A 21009-nucleotide genomic window follows, 5' to 3' on the forward strand; every position below is an offset into this window, starting at 1 on the left:
ACACTATTAAGCATAATAATTATGGCTCTAGATTGCAAGAAAAACGTGCACAACAACACTAAATTAAAACAATGATACTGTAGGACTCATATATATATATATATTTAGAAATAACCCACCGGGCACACCACGTTATTTCATTGATAACCGAGTAAAATTTGGTTGAAACATTGATCAATGAGATTGCAACTTATATTCACCCACTCAAACAGACAGCCAAATGTTAGTTGCATTTCCATTTTATCACTATGATTTCAACCGTCTAAATGCATAACCAAATTCCAATGGAAAAACAATGTCTCATTTTTGGTTTAGTTGTCACCCAAATGTCTATCCCTGCACTTTCAACCATTTAGGGCTCCCGAGTGGCGCAGCGGTCTCAGTGCTAGAGGCGTCACTACAGACCCTGGTTCGATCCCGGGTTGTATCACAACCGGCCGTGATTGAGAGTCCCATATGGCAGCACACAATAGGCCCAGTGTTGTCCGGGTTGGGGAGTGTTTGGCCGGGGTAGGCCGTCATTGTAAAATAAGAATTTCTGAAATAAAACATGTTTTTAAAAGCAAATCAAATCAAAATGTATTTGTCACATGCTTCATGAACATGTTTAGACTAACAGTGAAATTCTTACGTTCCCTTCCCAACAATGCAGAAATATATGTATATTTTTCAAAGCAAAAAAAAAGCACAGCAAAGTAAAAATGGGATACAATGTCAGATATTTTGTTCATTTATAAAACAGATGAATGTGTTACTTCATTGAATAGCACAACCAAATTAACTGGATTACAGTTAAGATTACAATAAAAGTACAGGGCCTCCCGAGTGGTGCAGCGGTCTAAGGCACTGTATCTCAGTGCTAGAGGTGTCACCACAGACCCAGGATCGATCCCAGGCTGTGTCGCAGCAGGCCACGACCGGGAGACCCATGAGGTGTGTTTGGCCGGATGGGATGTCCCCGACAGAGCTTGAGAGGATCTGCAGAGAAGAATGGGAGAAACTCCCAAAATACAGGTGTGCCAAGCTCGTCGCGTCATACCCAAGAAGACTTGAGGCTGTACTCGCTTCCAAAGGTGCTTCAACAAATACTGAGTAAAGGGTCTGAATACTTATATAAATGTGATACATTTAATACATTTGCAAAAATACCTGTTTTTGCTTTGTGATTATGGGTTATTGTGTGTGTGTGTAGAACAATTTCACCCATTTTAGAATAAGGCTGTAACGTAACAAAATGTGGAAAAAGTCAAGTGGTCTGAAAACTTTCCGAATGCACTGTATCTACTGCTTGGATATTTCCATCTGAGACACTGGCTTAATCACATTTTTTTACTTTTATTTTTGGTTGAGTTGGAGACATTAATCCAACATATCAATTGTTGACCCATCAACAAGTTTATAGGCTATTTATTGTATTTCAATTGTATTTCAAAAGTTACTGAATTATGTTTGGTTGTCAACACAACCAAATATCAACATTTGAAGGAGATGTTTCTATCGTTTGGATCTGTGCCTCTGACTTAGTCTGGCTTTATTCCAGTTTGTTGACAAATTGATAATTGATATGTTGGATTAACGTCTTCATCTCAACCAAAAATCCAAGTTAAAGGACACGACTAAATCAAATCAAACTTTAAATGCACTTTAAATAAAGTTATTTGACTTAGTCCTATTCTTTAACTTTGATTTTTTATTTGAGATGAAGATGTGAATCCAACATGTCAATCATTAATTTGAAGACAAACTGGAATTAAAGCCAGACTAAGTCAGTGGCACAGATGGAACTCTCCAGGCAGAAGATACATCTCCTTGCGTTGACCCCCAAACACAATTCAATATCACTAAATATCAACAACCAGAGCTTGAAACCCTAGGCCTATTGTATTATCTATTTATTTTATTGATTTGAATCAATAGCCGTTGATGACTTTGTTAATGCTATATAGTCCTGAATAGCATCATTATTGATATATGTCTGATAAAGTATGGTCCCATTTCATTTGCTCTGTTAAACCTACCTTTTTGGAATGACTCTGATAGCAACAGTGAATCTATTTAGTTTTTAAGTGGAAATCTGTCAACAATCATTGGTAATATTCAGTGACAAATATCATAGCTAGGCTTGGTTAAAACCCTGGATAGGAGACCAAATGGTAGCTGTAGATAGATCAATTCTCCAGTCGGATGGTGCTGCCCAACCTATTGTTTTTTCTTCTGATAGTGGATATAAGGTTGAAGATATGGCCTTGTTTCAAAGGTACAAATTCAACATAAAGGTTTATGTTGAAATTTGGTCACCATGATGGCATCATGCTGACGACATTTCACCCTTAAAACAAGTTTTGTTCAAACAGTTTTTTCAAATCCAATGTATTTTCCATGTAGATTCCATATCACAACACTTTGACATATTACCTTGGGAAAGCTGAATTCTCTTGCTAGAAAATGTCATTTCAAACGCTCCTCATTAAACCAGTAGATGCCAGTATTCACCTATTTTCTTACGTCTAAACGGGTTCCGTGGGACGTCCCAATGCTGAAGTCACCCCAATGACGTTTTCATTTCAAACGGTAACACTTACGAGTGTTACGGTTAAGGTTGCAGTATACCTGCAGTAATGCTACAAATACTGCGTCCAAAATACCACAGCCGACTCCAGTTTCAAACTTCAATGTTTTTTTTTAAGTGAAGGGTAGGGGGTTAGGTTTGGAGCAGCATTTCCCAAATTCGGTCCTAGGGACCCTAAGGGTTGCACATTTTGTTTTTTGACCTAGCACTACACAGTTGATTCAAATAATCAAAGCTTGATAATGAGTTCATTATTTAAATCAGCTGTGTAGTGCTAAACCAAAACGTACACCACTTGGGGTCCCAAGGACTGAGTTAGGGAAGCGCTGGGTTAGGGTTTACGGTAGGGACGTCCGAAGGATTCCGTAAAGCACTAACCATTATCTGAAATCCAACTCATATATTCACAATATCCCATTTTCAATGTACAACAACTGCGGAAAATAATATTTATTTGACCTGGTGAACCGGATGTTGTTAATCAGTTGTCAAATGATCAAATCGGATTAGTGTCATGGGAGGATCCAACACTAGTTGGAGCCGATCCACATTAAGACTTCCGGTTTTTTTTGCCTTCAAAATAAAAGTTTGCGGTAAAACGTGTATGTATGATAAGAAAAAAAAAATGTTTTCCCCAGTTTTGCATAGTGCATAATTTCAAAAGTATGTGATTTTTTTTAACGTTGTATAACGACATGGTGTAAAAATCTAAACTGAAGAGAAGTACTACTTTATATACAATAAAGACTATACAGTGGAGCTTAAGTAAATGAATGTCAAGAACATAATAGGTAATAAGTCTTTTTTTTTTTTAAATAAATCATTATTTTGATTGTATGATTCTTGTTTATTTACTGGTGCTATTGTTCAAGGATGCAATTTTGAAATGTAATGCATAAGAAAAGTATTTTTGTTGTATTGCACAAACAAATTGCACCGTACAGGAAAAGAAAATGATCATGTGTCCATAAGACCAAGGTTCAGTCTACTCACTATAGTCCCTAGAATACAAATCAGATGAGTTTTAACAAAAAGCTAGGTCATGGGAAGTGTTGGACTTTTACGGAGTGTTGCTGGCCTTTTACTCCGTCCATCACATTGGCCACAATGCAAATCACTGTATATGGAATACATAGACTTTATAGAGCAAAATCTTAAATCAAATCAAATGTTATTTGTCGCATGTGCCGAATACAGCAGAGAGAACAGTCTATGACTTGGGTGGCTGGAGTCTTTGACAATGTTTAGGGCCGTCCTCTGACACGCCTGGTATAGAGATCCTTGATGGCAGCAAGCTTGGCCCCAGTGATGTACTGGACCGTATGCACTACCCTCTGTAGTGCCTTGCGGTCGCACCCGAGCAGTTGCCATACCAGGCAGTGATGCAACCAGCCAAGGATGCTCTCAATGGTGCAGCTGTAGAACCCACGTCAAATCTTTTCAGTCTCCTGAGGGGGAATAGGCTTTGTCGTGCCCTGTACACGACTGTTTTGGTGTGTTTTGGACCATAACCATCTCTGACCTCCTCCCTATAGGCTGTCTTATCGTTGTTGGTGATCAGGCCTACCACTGTTGTATCATCGGCTAACTTAATGATGGTGTTGGGAGTCGTGCCTGGCCATGCAGTCTTGAGTAAACATGAAGTACAGGGTGGGCTGAGCACGCTCCCGTGTTGAAGATCAGTATGGCGGATGTGCTGTTACCTACCCTTACAGGAGTGGAGTAAAAGGCCAGCAACACCCCGTATTATTCATAACCCCATGAAATGACACCATACATACATTCTACTGCCCCTACTGAGTATTCCTGTACAATACTTTTACTGCAGCACCTAGAATAATTTTTGCTCTATAACGCTTCAAACACCGACAGCGTTGTGGCGCAAAATAGTATGCAGCATCATCTGGATATGTATGCAACACAAGTTCAACATTCACCTTCTGCTACCATTTCTGTCCTGCCGTTTACGCATACAGCTTGACGCATACGTTCGATAAATCCAATTTATGCACCACATCAAACGCACTACAACGCAATGCTGCAAGGCAAACACAGTGTTTCATAAGAAATGCATGTAATTCTGGTGTACCAAGATACAATTACACTGTCGGTGTGTTCGAAGCGAAAGCCAATATGTATTTCATATACAATGATTTGCATTGGGCATTGGGCATTTTTTAAATATTTTTTTTTTTAACCTTGGAACATATTTTAAAACCAATATTTAATGTAAATATCACTTAAATTTGAACACATATGAATAATTGCTAATGTGTAGATAATTATTTATCAGATATCATGAATAAATACAGGTTATTGACACGTTTATACTATAACGTGAGGGACTTTTATTTGGAACATTTCCCGAAATTCCGTAACCCGAAAGTACTTGTTTAATGTTGCTGACAAGACGCTGATTCAAATCGGCAACCCCCCCCATCCAGCTAATTTCGCCGGTTTCTGCAGGAGATAAATTACATTTGTACAACAATATATTAACGTTACACACGAAATTGTTTACTAACGTTAGCCATGTCTCAAGACGGATTTCAACCTACACTAATAAGGACCACGCACAATAACAACACGAGGTCTGTCATGCTACTAGCTAGCTCTAGCTAGCCAACGTTACATTCGATTTGTTTCCATCCAAGCATTTGATGCTCGTTAACTAGCCAGCCAATTAGCTAGTTAGCAATATTCTCACTATCAAATATATTTATAACTAACCCCTTTAGCAGGCTAGCAACATTTTTGCAAAAAATATTATGAGGGCTTCATTCAGTACCATCATTTGTCAGTCAATAATACCAACAAAAAAAAACATTTATATTGAATCAAATGCAGTGACACTAATGACTGTTAATCATGCTTTCTACGCAGCATGAGTATTCAACAAACTCAGGCACCGTGCCCTGGTAAAACGCCAATACAAATTCTGCATGAATACGGAACCAAAATTGGTAACCTTCCCGTGTACGTGATGGAAAAGGCTGAAGGGGAGGCACACCAACCCAGTTTCATCTTTAACGTGACAATAGGCGATGTGTCCTGCACAGGTGAGCCATCTTGTGAAGTATGTAAATTAGGCTCTATTTAGCTAGAGGATTATGGGGGATTGATATTAACAACATGGTCTTCAGTTATATCCCCATGTTCGCCTCACTCACGGTATCATAGAAAGTACTGAGGATATCATTCTGTTATGTCCCAGGTCAAGGATCCAGTAAAAAAGCTGCCAAACACCAGGCTGCTGAGTCTGCCCTGAACCTTCTGGAAATAGATGCTGGGACACCGTGAGTGAACATGTACAATTTCTAAAATGAGCATATATGAAAAGTTGCGTTTGCAACCATTCTAGTCAGGTAACCTCATTATTAACTTCTTATGTCTGATATCCCCTCCTGCAGCCTTCACATAAAGACGGAGAGTAACGGCATCCCAGCAGAGCCCAACGATCAACCCAACTCAGTGGGGATTCTGCAGGTGTCTTTGTTATTTTCCTTCAATTGACCTTAGATTGTGTTTTTGTAAAACAATAGGGTGGTGTATTGTTGCAGGGCTGTAATCATAGTAACACATTTATGTTGGCATTGAGCATCTTCAAGATGACATAAGAAAAGTCCATATGATTATGAATAGATGGGTTGTTTTCATGTCTTTCCTAATATCTACACTATATATACAAAAGTATGTGGACATCCCTTCAAATTAGTGGATTTGGCTGTTTCAGCCACATCCGTTGCTGACAGGTGTATAAAATCAATCACACGGCCATGCAATCTCCATAGAGATAACATTTGCAGTAGAATGGCCTTACTGAAAAGCTCAGGGACTTTCAACGTGGCACCTTCATAGGATGCCACCTTTTCAACAAGTCAGTTTGTCAAATTTCTGCCAAGCGAGAGCTGCAAAGGTCAAATGTAAGTGCTGTTATTGTGAAGTGGACACATCTAGGAGAAACAGCGGTTCAGCTGCGAAGTGGTAGGCCTACACAAGCTCACAGAATGGGACCGCCAAGTGCTAAAGTGGGTAGCGTGTTAAAATTGTCTGTCCTCGGTTGCAAACTGCCTCTGGAAGCAACATCAGCAGAAAAACTGTTCACTGGGAGCTTCATGAAATGAATTTCCATGGCCGAACAGCCGCTCACAAGCCTAAGTTCACCATGCGCAGTGCCAAGCGTCGGCTGGAGAGGTGTATTGCTCACTGCCATTGGACTCTGGAGCAGTGGAAACACGTTCTCTGGAGTGATGAATCACACTTCACCATCTGGCAGTCCGACTGACAAATCTGGGTTTGGCGGATGCCAGGAGAATGCTACCTACCCCAATTTACAGTGCCAACTGTAAAGTTTGGTGGAGGAGGAATAATGGTCTGGGGCTGTTACGTGTCTTAACACTACAGTATACAATGACATTCTAGATGATTATGTGCTTCCAACATTTTGGCAACTGTTTCAGGAAGGCCCTTTCCTGTTTCATCGTGACAATGCCCCCATGCACAAAGTGAGGTCCATACACAAATGGTTTGTCGAGATAGGTGTGGAGAAACTTGACTGGCCTGCACAGAGCCCTGACCTCAACCCCATCGAACACCTTTGGGATAAATTGGAACCCCGACTGTGAGCCAGGCCTAATCGCTCAACATCAATGCTCGCCACTAATGCTCTTGTGGCTGAATGGAAGCAAGTCTCTGCAGCAATGTTCCAACATCTAGTGGAAAGCCTTCCCAGAAGAGTGGAGGCTGTTATAGCAGCAAAGGGAGGACCAACTCCATATTAATGCCCACGATTTTGGAATGAAATGTTCGACGAGCAGTTGTCCACATACTTTTGGTCATGTAGTGTATGTTTCCTATGGATTCCTCCCAAAAGGAGCTGGCACTGCAGCGGGGATGGCGCCTCCCTGAATACACTGTTCTCATGGAGGCGGGCCCACCTCACAAGAGAGAGTTCACTGTTACCTGCAGAATGGAGTCACTGACAGAGACGGGTATGGTTGTTCTTTCTGAATGCTTTATCATTTTAAAAGTAGAAAGTGTTTAAATACTTTACCAATGCAAAAACACAATGCTTATGTTCTTTCAAATGCAAAGTGTTCAGTTGTCAATTATAAGTATGTCATCCACGTGTATCCGATAGCAATGGGAAATTCCAAGAAGGTGGCCAAAAAGGCAGCTGCGGAGAAGATGGTGGCTAAACTTCAGAATCTGTCTGGCTGTCCTGAAATCACATGGGTATGTTGAATGTTTCCTCTCATTTGGCCTCCTTGGTAAAACATATTTAGGGCGTTTAGAATGAATGTAATGAGTGATCTTTGACCAACTCTTTCCAGACCCCGAAGCCCAGTGTCCGTCTGGAGAACTTGCGTAACTCCTCTGCAGAGAAGATGTCTCTCCTGAGAAGGAACCCACTCAGCATTCCCAACACCGACTACATCCAGATGATGCTGGAGCTGTCCAATGAGCAAGGCTTCGAAGTCACATACTTTGACATTGGTAAGGAGCTATTTCTTCCTTTTGCTGATCATAGATGTTAACTTTGTGTTTTCAAGAATAGCTCAACGGGGGCATATTCCAAGTGTATTGTAGAGTGTGTTTGTGATGTGTTTGATAGATGAGCTGACTGTGAACGGGCAGTACCAGTGCCTGGCAGAGCTGTCCACCTCACCTGTCACCGTATGCCACGGGACGGGCATCTCCTGCGGCAACGCGCACAATGATGCCGCACACAGCGCACTTCAGTACATCAAGATCATGGCTTCTATCAAATGAACGACCCTAGTAAACGTCACAACTGTTTCACCTGCAGAACATATTTAAGAAATTGAGGGAAAAAAAACATTTAATCACAACTGAAACGTGTAGCTATCTTCCATCTACCATTATGTTTCACTCTTTACCCGTGTTTACTCCGTATGAAATTGGTGGATATTGAAGGCAGTATCAATAGGAATCATGCGACTCAGACAAAACAATCCAGTTGTTGTTTTTATAACAGTGACAGTCAACACTGTTCATCACCTATGGTTTCTGTCAGATATTGAAGTTACTTTGAGAAGATCAGCGCAAAAAACCCAAATCTATTCCCATGGGGGTTATGTACAGTAGAAAAACAAGGACAAGGGAATAGAATGGACACTAGTCTTGGAACGGCTTTGCTGCCAAAATGTCGACATATCGAAAATAGTCTCCAATTTATCCCAATCATTTATCGAATGATACACAATTTAAAACTGTATTGCACTGAACAAAATTAGTGATGGAAACAGGTTGAATTTGACGTAATGTTATAGGTTCCCAAAATAATGAAGCCGATTGAGGGCCTATTGGATAAACTATGTAGGAACAAACACAATACATTCATTTCACATTTTGTATTTGGTTTGATCTTCTAAACGATCTCTGCTTTATTTAATTGGTTATTTCTCTCTGCCAAGATTCAATTACATGACGGAAATAATTTTCCATAGCAATATTAACCCCTATTTTCCAATCGGCTCATTAAAAAAGAGTCCATTATCACTTTGTTTGATTTTAGAGTAAAGGTTTTGAGCTTTGGTTGGTTTAAGACCATATTCCTGTTTTTGTTTTTTGTATTCGGTTTTATTCAGTCATAGAGAGAAGGACTGGTGTTTTTTGACTACCACCACATGTATTTACAAAGAACACTATTATTAAGCAGGTTTTTGTTTACAGTGACTTTATCTCCCAACAATTATCATTATAAACATCTGCTCAACTAGAAAGTTACATTTAGCTTGTTTAGGTGAAATTGTGCTGGATATAAAACCACGTCTTTATTATGAACACATTTCTTTTTGTAAAATGTATCTTTTTTAAGTTAATGGTAGCAAGATGGCATTCTCGGAAACATCTGGACAACTCCTGACTTAGACTTCAAGACCAAGACTGCCATTATTGTCTCTTCATGCTACAAATGAGCAAGAGCCAATAATTGCAATCTTGGTAGCTTTGATGTTGATGACTAAGCAGGTAGTTGCCCAGTTGTGTATGGTGACGTCATCTTGCTCAGTCTGCCTGTAATGTTGTAGCTAGCCTAGTTATGTCAGCTGTATATGAAAGTCATGCTGCTGTGTGTGTTTTTGAAGATTTTGAGTTTGTGTCGGCCTTCACACCGAGTCTTGCGAAATGTTTTCTGCCGATTACGGAGGATTTTTACATCCGAATTCCACCCTGTCCTGAGTTACTGTCACAGAGCCGAGACTGGGCGGTTTAATCACATTTTCGTTTCCTTTTATCAAGGTGTATTGTAAATCGTCTCAATGTTCTGGCGGACTCATCCCAAGCGCGTGCTGTGTACCTGACCATATTAATACATATTTATTACATGTGAAGTGTGACAGACATGTTAAATAAATCTACCTGACATTGGCTTCATCCTACATTTATTTGACCTTTGACCCCCCCCCCCCCCCCCATTTTAAACCAGTGCTGTAGAATGACCTATATAAACATGATTGCAGGGGAGATGGTAATAATTCAGTCCTCTAGTCTCTTGGTCTGGGTCAACATGGTAGTGGCAGAGCTGACAGGAAAAACAACTAAATAGCCAAGGAGTCCCAAAATATTATCTCAACCCGGTGCAAGTATTCCTTCACTTGTCTTTGATCCACTGGCAAAGGCCCACACGGTCCTTTACTGCCATCTACTGTGCAGGAGTACAATGGTGTTAATACACTATTAGGTACTTACCATGACACTACTATACCTAATGCATGGCTGGATTTGGTAAACAGTGATAAACAGTTTGTCACAGACGCCACTGAGTTTTATGTATTTTTATTAGAACAAGCACTATGTAGCAGCAGTGTACAGTGGTCATGGAAAGATATGTACTTTGACAATTGCACTTTAGAAGGTACCCATTAGAAAATAGATAGAATTCAGCTGACGCAGTGCGTAGTGGTACAAGTCAGTCCAAAATTCAAAAGAAAAAGCCCAATTGAGAAAATAAAATATTTCGTAAGGCATTTGCAACATTCATTGGCAGGCTATGTCATTTAAACATGCAGATATAAACATTGTAACTGATGAATTACTCAGGTCTAGCTGTTCTACTCTGATGAAACAAGTCTCTTATTTTTTTCCTGGTCACTCTGAAAACAATGTATTAATCTAGAACTAAAACTTTACAAAGTACATTATCCTCAAATGTCCTTATGAACAAAGTACTGGTGTTAGAGTGGATGGTGTAGCCTTTGCATAAGTCTAATCCAAAAGAGATAGGAATATTCCACTGTTTACATGTAGTGCACTGCCAATAACAGTGATCACAAATGAGTGGGGGTGACTGCACAGAAAATAAGGAATTTCTAGATTATTTATGGGTAATGTCAATTGAGTGTGACCAGTCTCCCATTCTCCCTCCCTCTTAACAAGATCTCAGACGACCACATTCCCTCCTTGGTGGAATGTAACACATTCAGAACATTTTCATTCCCTGACCGTCGTTATTTACTACATAATACTCTGTGGGGAAAGAAGTTTATTGGATTTGAAATGGTTTTCTTATCTGGCTTGTATGGGGTTTCTTATCAGTATTGTGTGAGAGGCATTAATAAAAATGTATTAAGGCACAGCAAGTGGAATTGACACTGACAAACAATTGATTTCTGAATACATATCTATTTTTTTGGATCTAATCTGCAGTACTGCACAGGATAGTGCACACAAAATAAATTGCTTTACAATTGAACATTTAAATTCTACATATTTCTAACATAAAACCACTTTTCCTGTTTCGATTTCAGGCTTCATTCTGGACAAAACAATTCAAAGAATAAATAAATATAATCTCAATGTAAAAATCTTGTTCACTACAGATTCTGTGTTAATGTAACAAATGTCACCATTGTGTATTGACTTCAACACACAGTGACAGAGGGAGGGGAACATCAAATACACATTAAAGCTGAAATGTTTGGCAGTAAAATATCTAAACTGTTTCAATTGTATTGGTGTAAAGGATAAACTCTCTAGGAACTGGACACATGTTTAAAGGATATTCAAATATAATAGCATTAGCTGTGTCGTAACTATCTAATTAAAACCACAGAACTTGAACAAGTTTATTTTTATTTATTAAAATGTTGGTCTTTGGCTTTAACATCCACATTCTGCCATTTTCAAAAGCAGAAAGTTCTGAACATTCTAAAACAACGTAATAAAAGTTGTTTGACTTACTCAAGCCCTTGGCCTCTACATAACAGATTTCCACATACATATGAATTCATGTAAAGTGTTTTCAAAGAACTGACAGTAGGTGGCTCTAGTGTTTCATAAAACACTAATTGTATAAGTGGGGGTAGTCAGTCTGGTGTAGTTGTGATGGTCGAATGGTCATGAGTCATGTGGTTCCCAGTAGAGGACACATTGACCTCTATACTGCCACAGGAGGACTCCACTTTCACTATGACATTTCAGTTAGTGGCTTGGTCGGGAAAGTAACGCGAGACCGGACTTGAGTGAAACGGAAATACATTTGACAAGCCCACTGGCTCCCTCACTATATATGGACAGAATCAAAGATGATTTGTGTAACCATGTATCCAGATAAGTGACCAGGTTTTAAATTGATTCCTCAGAAGGTTATGGCACAAGGCCAACCGTTCTGGGTAGGAATCTCTTCAGATCATCATGAGATGTCCTGAGTGTTAATATTACACATGTCCTTTCAGTTATACTACAGGCTAAACTGCAAACAGCAAAAAACACAGAAATTGTAGTACACAGGAAATTAAAGAACATTACAATTATATTTATAATGATTTTTTAAAACTTGTATTTTTTTTTAACTTAAACTATTAAAACTAGTTTGAATGTGAGCTGTATAAGGGAAAGAAGTAAAGTCTATACATGTGGTTTGCAATAACAGTTGTGGTGAGTGACATGAAGGGTCAAAAAGGAAGTTGTTTCTCAGGTCAGTGCTTACGCATCAGCAGTTGGGCTTGTAATGATGCTCCTCTTCCAGGCAAACTGGGACTAAAAGTCTCCGCTCAAGGGGTTTGTCTTTTGGAGTTGCTGAGGAAACCTCTCAGGATACAGCAACGTCCATCAATACCAGTGACTAAAACAAATTCACTGCAAAAACAAAAATGTGTCCCAAGAGAGAATACAGCTATGATACAGATTCAACTAATACAAAAAGGCCGATCCAAAAATAAGAGCAATCTTGCCAATATTGTATAATAGTTACATTTTCACTAAATTCTATGAGTTGACGATATTTTTGCAAAAATATCAGACTTTTTTCAATTTTATTTTTGTTATAGTCTATATAGCATATGCCAATGAAAGCTGCACTCTAAACATGCATGATACATACAGTAATAGGTAATCAAAAGCCTAATCCAAACACAAGTCTAAATCAAACTGCTTTCAGAACTCAAGTGGGTTTCACTAAAAGCTTTAAAATGTGTGGTGTGGGATAGGTGACTTTTTAAGGCAAGGACATCCTCTGAAGTCAAAACAGCTTAGGATAGATCTACGTGGTAAGATTGTTGCCCTGACAACCCAGCCTCTGCAGCAAGCTCAATGGGGGGGGGGGATCCAAGAGGATACTTGGATGGGTGACTGGTTGGCTGCAGTGCCAAACAGGGTGACGGATGGTCCAACTCATCTCTCAGCTCTGAAGTCTTTTGTATCCTTCCACACTGTCATCTTGTCAATGAGAGGTTCATTTGAAAACCGTATTGTGCATAGGAAAAAGCCTCTGTCAGCGGTGATGATATGGTCTGTATAGCGATCCATATGCTACCATAGATTAGGGTTTTCCATGTTGATGAAGCCGGGGGATTTGCGAAGCTCCCAGTAGGTGTTGTTAGTGACCCAGCGCTCCCTATGATTGGCATCAACCACTTTCCTGGGAGTAAAGAGACGGGCAATCAATGAAATCGTCAGGGAGTTAAATGTCATGAGTGGAATGGATAACGACAACTCGGCCACACAAGTGTAGGAGGAACAGCCAGAATGTATTGCTGTCAATCTTGGGGATCCATTCCCCAATCTACCCCTCGTTCTTCCCCCATTAAGCTAGCCTGGCTTATACTTTACATCATTGCTAAATGACCCTCCAGCCTCTGTACTTACTTGAAGAAGCGTGGCTCGTGCTTTATGTCATTCTCCTCTTGCCACTTCCTTCTGGTGCGTTGCAGGTCTTCGATACGCTGCTTCTCTGAGGCAGCCATTTCCACATTGCCCTCCTCCAGGTGCCTAATGTAGAGAAACAACATCACTATGACTCAAATACACTGTCAAGTGTCAATCAGCAGAGAAATACACAAAGCTTATCGACATATTTACCCATACAAATACTATTTGACTGATGTCTTACTTCTGATTTCAAAACTCGTTTTTAAGCCCTTTTTATAGCTTCACAAATCAATTCTGAAAATGTAAATCAGAGTAAAGCTGCAATGGTTCACTCGTCCAGTACAGTCAGATCTGCACGATAATGCTACTGTACCACGTTCTCTCAGCAGGTGGCATCAGTAGCACACAGTGCATTTCTCATACCGTCTGGGCATTTACAACAACCTTCACAGTAGCTGGAAGTGTGACGGCTGTCCTGAATCTACCTCTGATCGGGTCTGAAGCGGGCATCTGTGGGTGGTAGCAGATCTTGCATCTCAGGGCAAAGCTCATTGAGCTCAATGGCAAACCTGGTGAAGCCATAATACAGCTCGTAATCGGTGGGCATGGAGCCTGAGGGAAGAACACAAGAATCAAGAATCCGTTTCAAGTCCTTTTTGTTGTTGTTGAATTGTCTGGACTATTGACACCATTGTCAACACTTTCTTTGTTCCCATATTATGGTCTCATGTACTAGTAGCATATGTTCTAATCTAATGCTGTCATCTGCTTAATGAAAGGAGATATCCATTTTTTTTAAACAGTTCAAAGCATTCTGTTTAGCAACAGTATGATTAACGTGGTTACCTGTCCTCCAGATGCATTTGGCAGAGGGCGGGACTCCACAGTAAAGGCCCTCATGCCATTTTCCGAACAGCCGATGCACTACCTTCCCCTCTTGGTCCATCACGATCCCTTGAACCTCATTGACATTAGAACTCCAGTAATTTCCCTGCAAATAAAATGGTAGCAGTAACATTGTGGCCGCAAGATTTTAAGTACCTTGGCATCATACTTGATTCCAACCTCTCTTTTAAAACGCATGTGAAAAAGGTAATTGAAATAACTAAATTCAACCTAGCTAATTTCCGATTTATACGAAATTGTTTGACTACAGAGGTAGCAAAACTGTACTTCAACTTTATGATACTCCCCCACTTATCATACTGCTTGACATGTTGGGCCCAAGCTTGCTGTACAACATTAAAACCTATTCAATCTGTCTACAAACAGGCTCTCAAAGTGCTTGATAGGAAGCCCAATAGCCATCATCATTGTCACATCCTTAGAAAGCATGAGCTCTTGAGCTGGGAAAATCTTGTGCAATACACCGACGCATGTCTTGTATTCAAGATCCTTAATGGCCTGGCTCCCCCTCCACTCAATATTTTTGTTAAACAGAAAACCCAGACATATGGCAGCAGATCTACAAGGTCTGCCATGAGAGGTGACTGTATAGTTCCCCTAAGGAAAAGCACCTTTAGTAAATCTGCATTCTCTGTGAGAGCTTCCCATGTCTGGAATACACTGCCATCAGACACACATAACTGCACCACATATCACACTTTCACAAAATGCTTGAAGACATGGCTAAAGGTCAATCAGATTTGTGAACATGGTCCCTAGCTGTGTGTTGCCGCTTTCCATGTTGTCTGTTGTCTGTAGCTTGTGAGGTGTGGAAACACTTTGTTGCTTTTATGAATTTTGTCTTGCTGCTTTTTGTTCTATGTTGCTCTGTCTGTATGCTACGTCTTGCTTGTCCTATGTTGCTCTGTCTGTATGCTATGTCTTGCTTGTCCTATGTTGCTATTTCTTGCTTGTTCTATGTTGCTATTGTCTATATTGTAATTGTTTTTAATAACCTGCCCAGGGACTGCGGTTGAAAATTAGCCGGCTGGCTAAAACCGGCACTTTTACTGAAACGTTGATTAATGTGCACTGTCCCTGTAAAAATAAAAATAAACTCAAACTCAAGATAAATAGCATTCATCCCCCACCTGAAAGGTAACAAGTAGACAATAATTACAATTCCAAATAAAAGAGACAGCTATGGTAATGGGATAAACGCTTTCACAGGGATGGTCGTTTCTCAGCACATAATTGCCTTTGGACTTCATAGTGTTTGTACTGGTCATATCCACAGCTGAGTTCACCGATGTCTTACCTTGACGAAAGTGAGTTTGCAGATACAGGCACTGCTTTTGGTGTTCCTAATGGTGATCTCCCCGTAGTGTTCGATCCACCTTCTGCCGCTTAGGATGTTGTGCACGCAGGTGGTGACCTTGTTCCACTCATAGTGATCCCCAAAGCTGAACGACACAATAACGATTAGCGTGAAAAGCTTGAAACACTCCCAGGATATCTACAGTAATCACAGACAAGGATAGTTATTAAGTCAGTCTGTGTCTTTGAGATGCTTACTGGGCAACATAATCACAAGTCTCATAAACAAAACTGCGGGGGCTTGTGGGTACCTGTGCAATCTCATTTTCGGTCGAGGCAGAGACGCAATCTCCTATAATCTATGTGCTTATTCAGCAGCACCCCCCACCCCCCTTCCTGCTCCTCTGCCTTTCTGATTCCTTTCTCACAGGATGGGAAATAGAGCACAACCCATCTCACTCCTCCCTAACCCAGTCAGGGGAACTTCAGTAGGGAGTACAGTAGGTCCTTAAAGCTTCCCAGGACCCAGCATAGAGCCCACTCCACAGGGTGAAGTGATGGCTGTGGCAAGGGGAGGCTGGCAGAGGCCTGATGGCTCTAAGTAGGTAAGGCCACTGTTATGGAGTTATTTAGGTGGCTCCTATAGCGAATGACAGTGGGGACCAAACTGGGCCCGCGGAGACATTTAGTTTGGCCCGCCAGAAGGTCCATCCCAAAGGAACATCTAAAGGATGTTAAACAGAGAGGGACTGTGTGTGTGTGTGTGTGTGTGTTTAGCAGAAGAATAGGGCCAAAGATGGATTACCTTGGTAGCATAACATTGACTGTGCCAATGGGGAGGATTTCCATGGATTTCCCCCAGAATTTGTTTTTCCATCTGACATCTGAGAAGAAAATTGGCAGAATTAGAAAAAAGGAAACAATGACCCCATTGAGGAAGTGCACAACGTGTGTGACACTGTAATTCAACAGATAACCTACCTTGCCAGAAGGTGAACTTGTTGGAATCAGCGTGACAAGCTGAGATTGGTGGATGGTGGCTCACCTTCAAGAGATAATCAAACGTCACACGTCTTATCAGTGGCAATATTGCTAGATTGTTGCCTCGTAGAGGAATTTATTTTAGGTCAAGATACAAGAAGGTGAGTCCTTATATTGTGACTATCATGCAGACTGGGTACCTGGTAACAGCTGACACCAGCACTTAGGCTAAGTGGAGACTAGGTTCAGTCAGACCACGGGGAAAAAAATAAGAGTTACCATCATACCTTCAAAGGCCCTGTCAGCCGACTAGGGGACACAGTCTTTGTTTAAGCACGCCGAAAGCCACCAAACCTGACAGGTCTGTCAGTCTGCAGCACAGTGCAATACAATACTGCAACCTGCAGCTCATGTTACCATTAAATTGATCTTACAGACTCCAGTACATGAGAGAACTGGCACATTTGACCTGGTCTTGGAAAACCCAGACCTAGGGAACATTGTGGGAGGCAACCCGTCTTGTCTTTCTAGTGTGTGTGTGTGTGTGTGTGTGTGTGTGGGGGAGGGGGGTGAAAACAAATATTTAAACCAAGTGTACAAAACATTAAGAACACCTGCTCTTTCCATGACATAGACTGACCATGTGAATCCAGGTGAAAGCTAGGATCCCTTGTTGATGTCACTTGTTAAATCCACTTCAACCAGTGTAGATGAAGGGGAGGAGACTGGTTAAAGAAGGATTTTTAAGCCTTGAGACAATTGATACATGGATTGTGTATGTGTGCCATTGAGAGGGTGAGTGGGCAAGACAAAATTTTTAAGTGCCTTTGAACTGGGTCTGGTAGTAGACTCCAGGTGCACTGGTTTGTGTCAAGAACTACAACGCTGCTGGGTTTTTCACACTCAACACTTTCCTTTGTGTATCAAGAATGGTCCACCACCTAAATGACATGCAGCTAACTTGAGTCCATGCCCCAATGCATTGAGGCTGATCTGATGGCAAAAGGGGGTACAACTCAATATTATATATATATATATATATATTTAATAATATTTTTTTCTCAATAAGTAGGCCGTACAGTAGGGTGTACAGTACGCGATAGATAAAAAATATAACAAATAAAAAGCTAGACAGGACTACCGACACATTATGTAAAAGGCTAAACTGATTCCATATCTACTACTGAGACGCTTGATACATACGGCCCCGCGCAACTCTGTAATGAATGTGTTCCGAGTACCTACCTGCTCAGCGATAAAACACATGCCCTTGTCCTCACGGATACATTCATACGTCTCTCCCAGTAAAGGGTTGAATGGCTTGCTTCCCGCTCTGTAGTACGTGGAGGAGTATCCTGAGATGACGAACGCTGCCATAATGGCCTGTAGCAGAGAAACGGCAACACAATGAACGCTAACAACGTAAAACATACACAACGCTTTCCATCAATACTGCCAGTGGCGTTACACTGAAACAGAAGTTCTCTTCCTTTGATAAAAGTTACGAACGAATCATTTGTGCATAAAATAATACAGGAATAAATGATCTCAATGCCATTTAAATCCCTGGTACATACTGGTTTACAACCTCCCAGTAAAATATCATTATTGTCATACTTGTCTTGCAAGTGTAACGTTAGTATTCACACACCGTCCTGTTATGGTAACAAAGACAGGAGAATGACAGATGTGAGATTGAACAAGGTCGACAGCTGCAGCAGAGCGTGATGTCTCTGGAAGAGGCCAGGGCTGTTGTTCAGACTGTTTACTTTGGGCATGGCACTGCCAAAGCCACGCCAGCGCACATGCCATGGACTGGACTCACCCAGTATGGGCTAGTGATGGTAGAGACCGGGAATGTATATAGTTGCTTGTGCTGATGAACTCCCATCTTAACCCGAAGAGGTTTTCCGTCATCTAATGAGCCTCTCCGGTATGTCTTCTGGGGTCTGTTAGCTGGTTTAGTGGGTCACATCATCACTAAGAGTTCCAGTAATGTAAGATTAGGTCATACCTTGTGGTGGTAGAGAATGCAGAGTTATACTTGTGGCTTTTCTAAGTGCATCCATACAGTTCTAGGACTCAGAGAGGTGAGCATTTGGGCCGTACCATGCACTGGTTCTCAGAGGGGTGAGCATTTCAGTTGTACCACGCGTTGGTACTCAGAGGGGTGGGTGTTTGGGGCCGTACCATGCGTTCGTAGGGGTCCTCCGTATCGGCAGCTCTGTCCAATAGCTCAGTGTACTCCAGCTCCTCACACATGTGCTGCAGGGTGTTGAGGGGCTCGTTGAGTTCCACGGGCATGGACACCTTGGACAGGTCCTTCCCTATGTTGTTCCTCAGGATGTTCCACAGGTTGATGTTGCTGCAGTCCGGCGAGGGGGCGGGGAGGGACGGACGCCGCCCGTTACGGAAGGCACTTCCAGCCAGGTCTCCGTTCAGCACTGAAAAAAAAATTAGGAAAGTACAATACTGTCACGAAGCATCCTCTGGGACTCACGACTGTCTGAACCAGGTGTCGTCAAATCCTAGTCATTGCATTTCATAATAACCACAGGTAGTTCATGACTGAAACATAGTCAAAGGATGAATGGCTAGAATAGAAGATAGAGTGCCTGTGCAGAGGAGAGGGAGGCCCTGCTTCACTTTCCCCTGACAGCTTTCATAAACCCTGAGTGCCGCTCTTGGCACACTGTGAGCCCTGCAAGGTCAATCCCTGCCTCACTGATAAATGACCTGGCCATCGCAGTGGGAGAGGGGGGAGGTGGTGGTGGGGGCAGGGGGTTCACCACCACCTCTATTACATTAGCCCCCCTGCTCTAATGGAAGGAGAGGCCGCCGCAGAGGGGGGACCTACTTTGTCTGGAGACGTTATCGGTCACGCTGGCATTGTCCTCTGAAATGTTATCGCTCACATCGCTGACGTATGACTCATCGTCTGAGGCCTAGAGGGAGCGGGGGACAAAAGAGCCACTGAGTCAGTACAGTACACACACCCAGAGAGCCTAGTCAATACACACACACACACACACACACACACACACATACACACACACACAGAGCGAGAGAGACACGGACACACACACACTACAGTTTGCCAGTGGCTAGCAAACTGCAGTCAGCGCTGGCTTTCTCTCTCTCGCTCTGCAGTAATCAAAAGATGAGACACTGCAGCATTTCCATGCACTTTATATATAGTAACATACAATGAACTCCTTGACGGTGCCAGAGAACAGCAGATTGTGGCTGGCAGTAATGGCCTCTATTGCAGTACAGTCAGCTGCTGGAAGAGCTTTTTTGGCCAACAGCATTCTGCTGGTTTGAATAGGGCCTGGCACCTGAGGCAGAGGATTTGGCCTTAGACTAGTGATGGGATATCCTTGGTGAGTAATCCTTCAGTGGGACTCGCTAGCAGCACTGGGTTTGCATACCTGGGGAGCAGCAAGCCAGTCCTGCTGGCTTTTATGAGGCCATATTGACTGGGGCTTGGTATTCATGGCAGTGAGTGAGAAAGGCCATCTTTGTGGCTTAGGAACGGACACAAACCATCAGTCTAGAGGATGAACCATGTCAAATCCATAAAGAAGGGCTTATCATTGAAAACCTGGAGGTGGGAAATCACAGGGGACGGTGGCATGAGAAATGCTGCCGCGCTTTAGGACATGACTGGACCCAGTTGAAGGATTTAAGCAGCAGGATAATAGAATGGAGACTGGAGAGCCCCCCTCCAGTGTGGCTTTGTTTGACTTTCCGTTGTGTTATCTCTGTCCCTCACACTCTTCTCGTGAATCGCTGACGAACTCCAGCTCCACTCGGCCATCGGCCATGCTTTATCTGAGCTCCCAGCTCTTTGACATGTTTTCACCCTCCCCCTTCCTCTTCAATCTGCTCCCCGTGGTCCTGCTGCCATCCCCCCCTCCCAACCCCCCACTCTCACCTCGTTCTCCGACGAGCTGGCGGACAGGAGCACTTCCTGTGCGTCGAAGAACTCGGACACAGACTCGGACATGGACAGTCTGCTCTCATTGGACGTCTGTTGTGTCAGAGGGATTCCCATCTGCTCACCAGCCTGTAAGAAAACACAGTGAAACACAACTAACTTATTTGAAGTTAATTGGGAGGGGGAAATGACAGAACTGCAATGT

General features: G+C 42.0%; 2 protein-coding genes across 2 annotated transcripts in view; one reads left to right on the forward strand and one right to left on the reverse strand.

The window, feature by feature from the left end:
- The first annotated feature begins 4956 nt into the window (after positions 1-4956).
- On the forward strand, positions 4957-9961 carry LOC135519472 (interferon-inducible double-stranded RNA-dependent protein kinase activator A homolog). Its single transcript, XM_064944705.1, has 8 exons — positions 4957-5160; positions 5453-5628; positions 5784-5865; positions 5980-6055; positions 7443-7560; positions 7710-7804; positions 7903-8065; positions 8184-9961. Exons 1-8 carry the CDS (start codon positions 5102-5104, stop codon positions 8339-8341), a joined length of 927 nt encoding a protein of 308 aa, XP_064800777.1. The 5' UTR covers positions 4957-5101; the 3' UTR covers positions 8342-9961.
- Positions 9962-10353: 392 nt separating this feature from the next.
- LOC135519481 (oxysterol-binding protein-related protein 6-like) overlaps positions 10354-21009 on the reverse strand; it is a 59323-nt gene continuing 48667 nt past the window's right edge. The window contains 11 exon segments of the mRNA XM_064944713.1: positions 10354-13451; positions 13679-13801; positions 14167-14293; positions 14528-14672; positions 15885-16029; positions 16689-16767; positions 16865-16928; positions 18110-18247; positions 19055-19308; positions 19722-19809; positions 20802-20933. Of these exon segments, the coding sequence (XP_064800785.1) occupies positions 13343-13451; positions 13679-13801; positions 14167-14293; positions 14528-14672; positions 15885-16029; positions 16689-16767; positions 16865-16928; positions 18110-18247; positions 19055-19308; positions 19722-19809; positions 20802-20933 (1404 nt within the window). The 3' untranslated portion in view covers positions 10354-13342.

Source organism: Oncorhynchus masou, chromosome 29, assembly GCF_036934945.1.
Source record: "Oncorhynchus masou masou isolate Uvic2021 chromosome 29, UVic_Omas_1.1, whole genome shotgun sequence".
Lineage (NCBI taxonomy): Eukaryota > Metazoa > Chordata > Actinopteri > Salmoniformes > Salmonidae > Oncorhynchus > Oncorhynchus masou.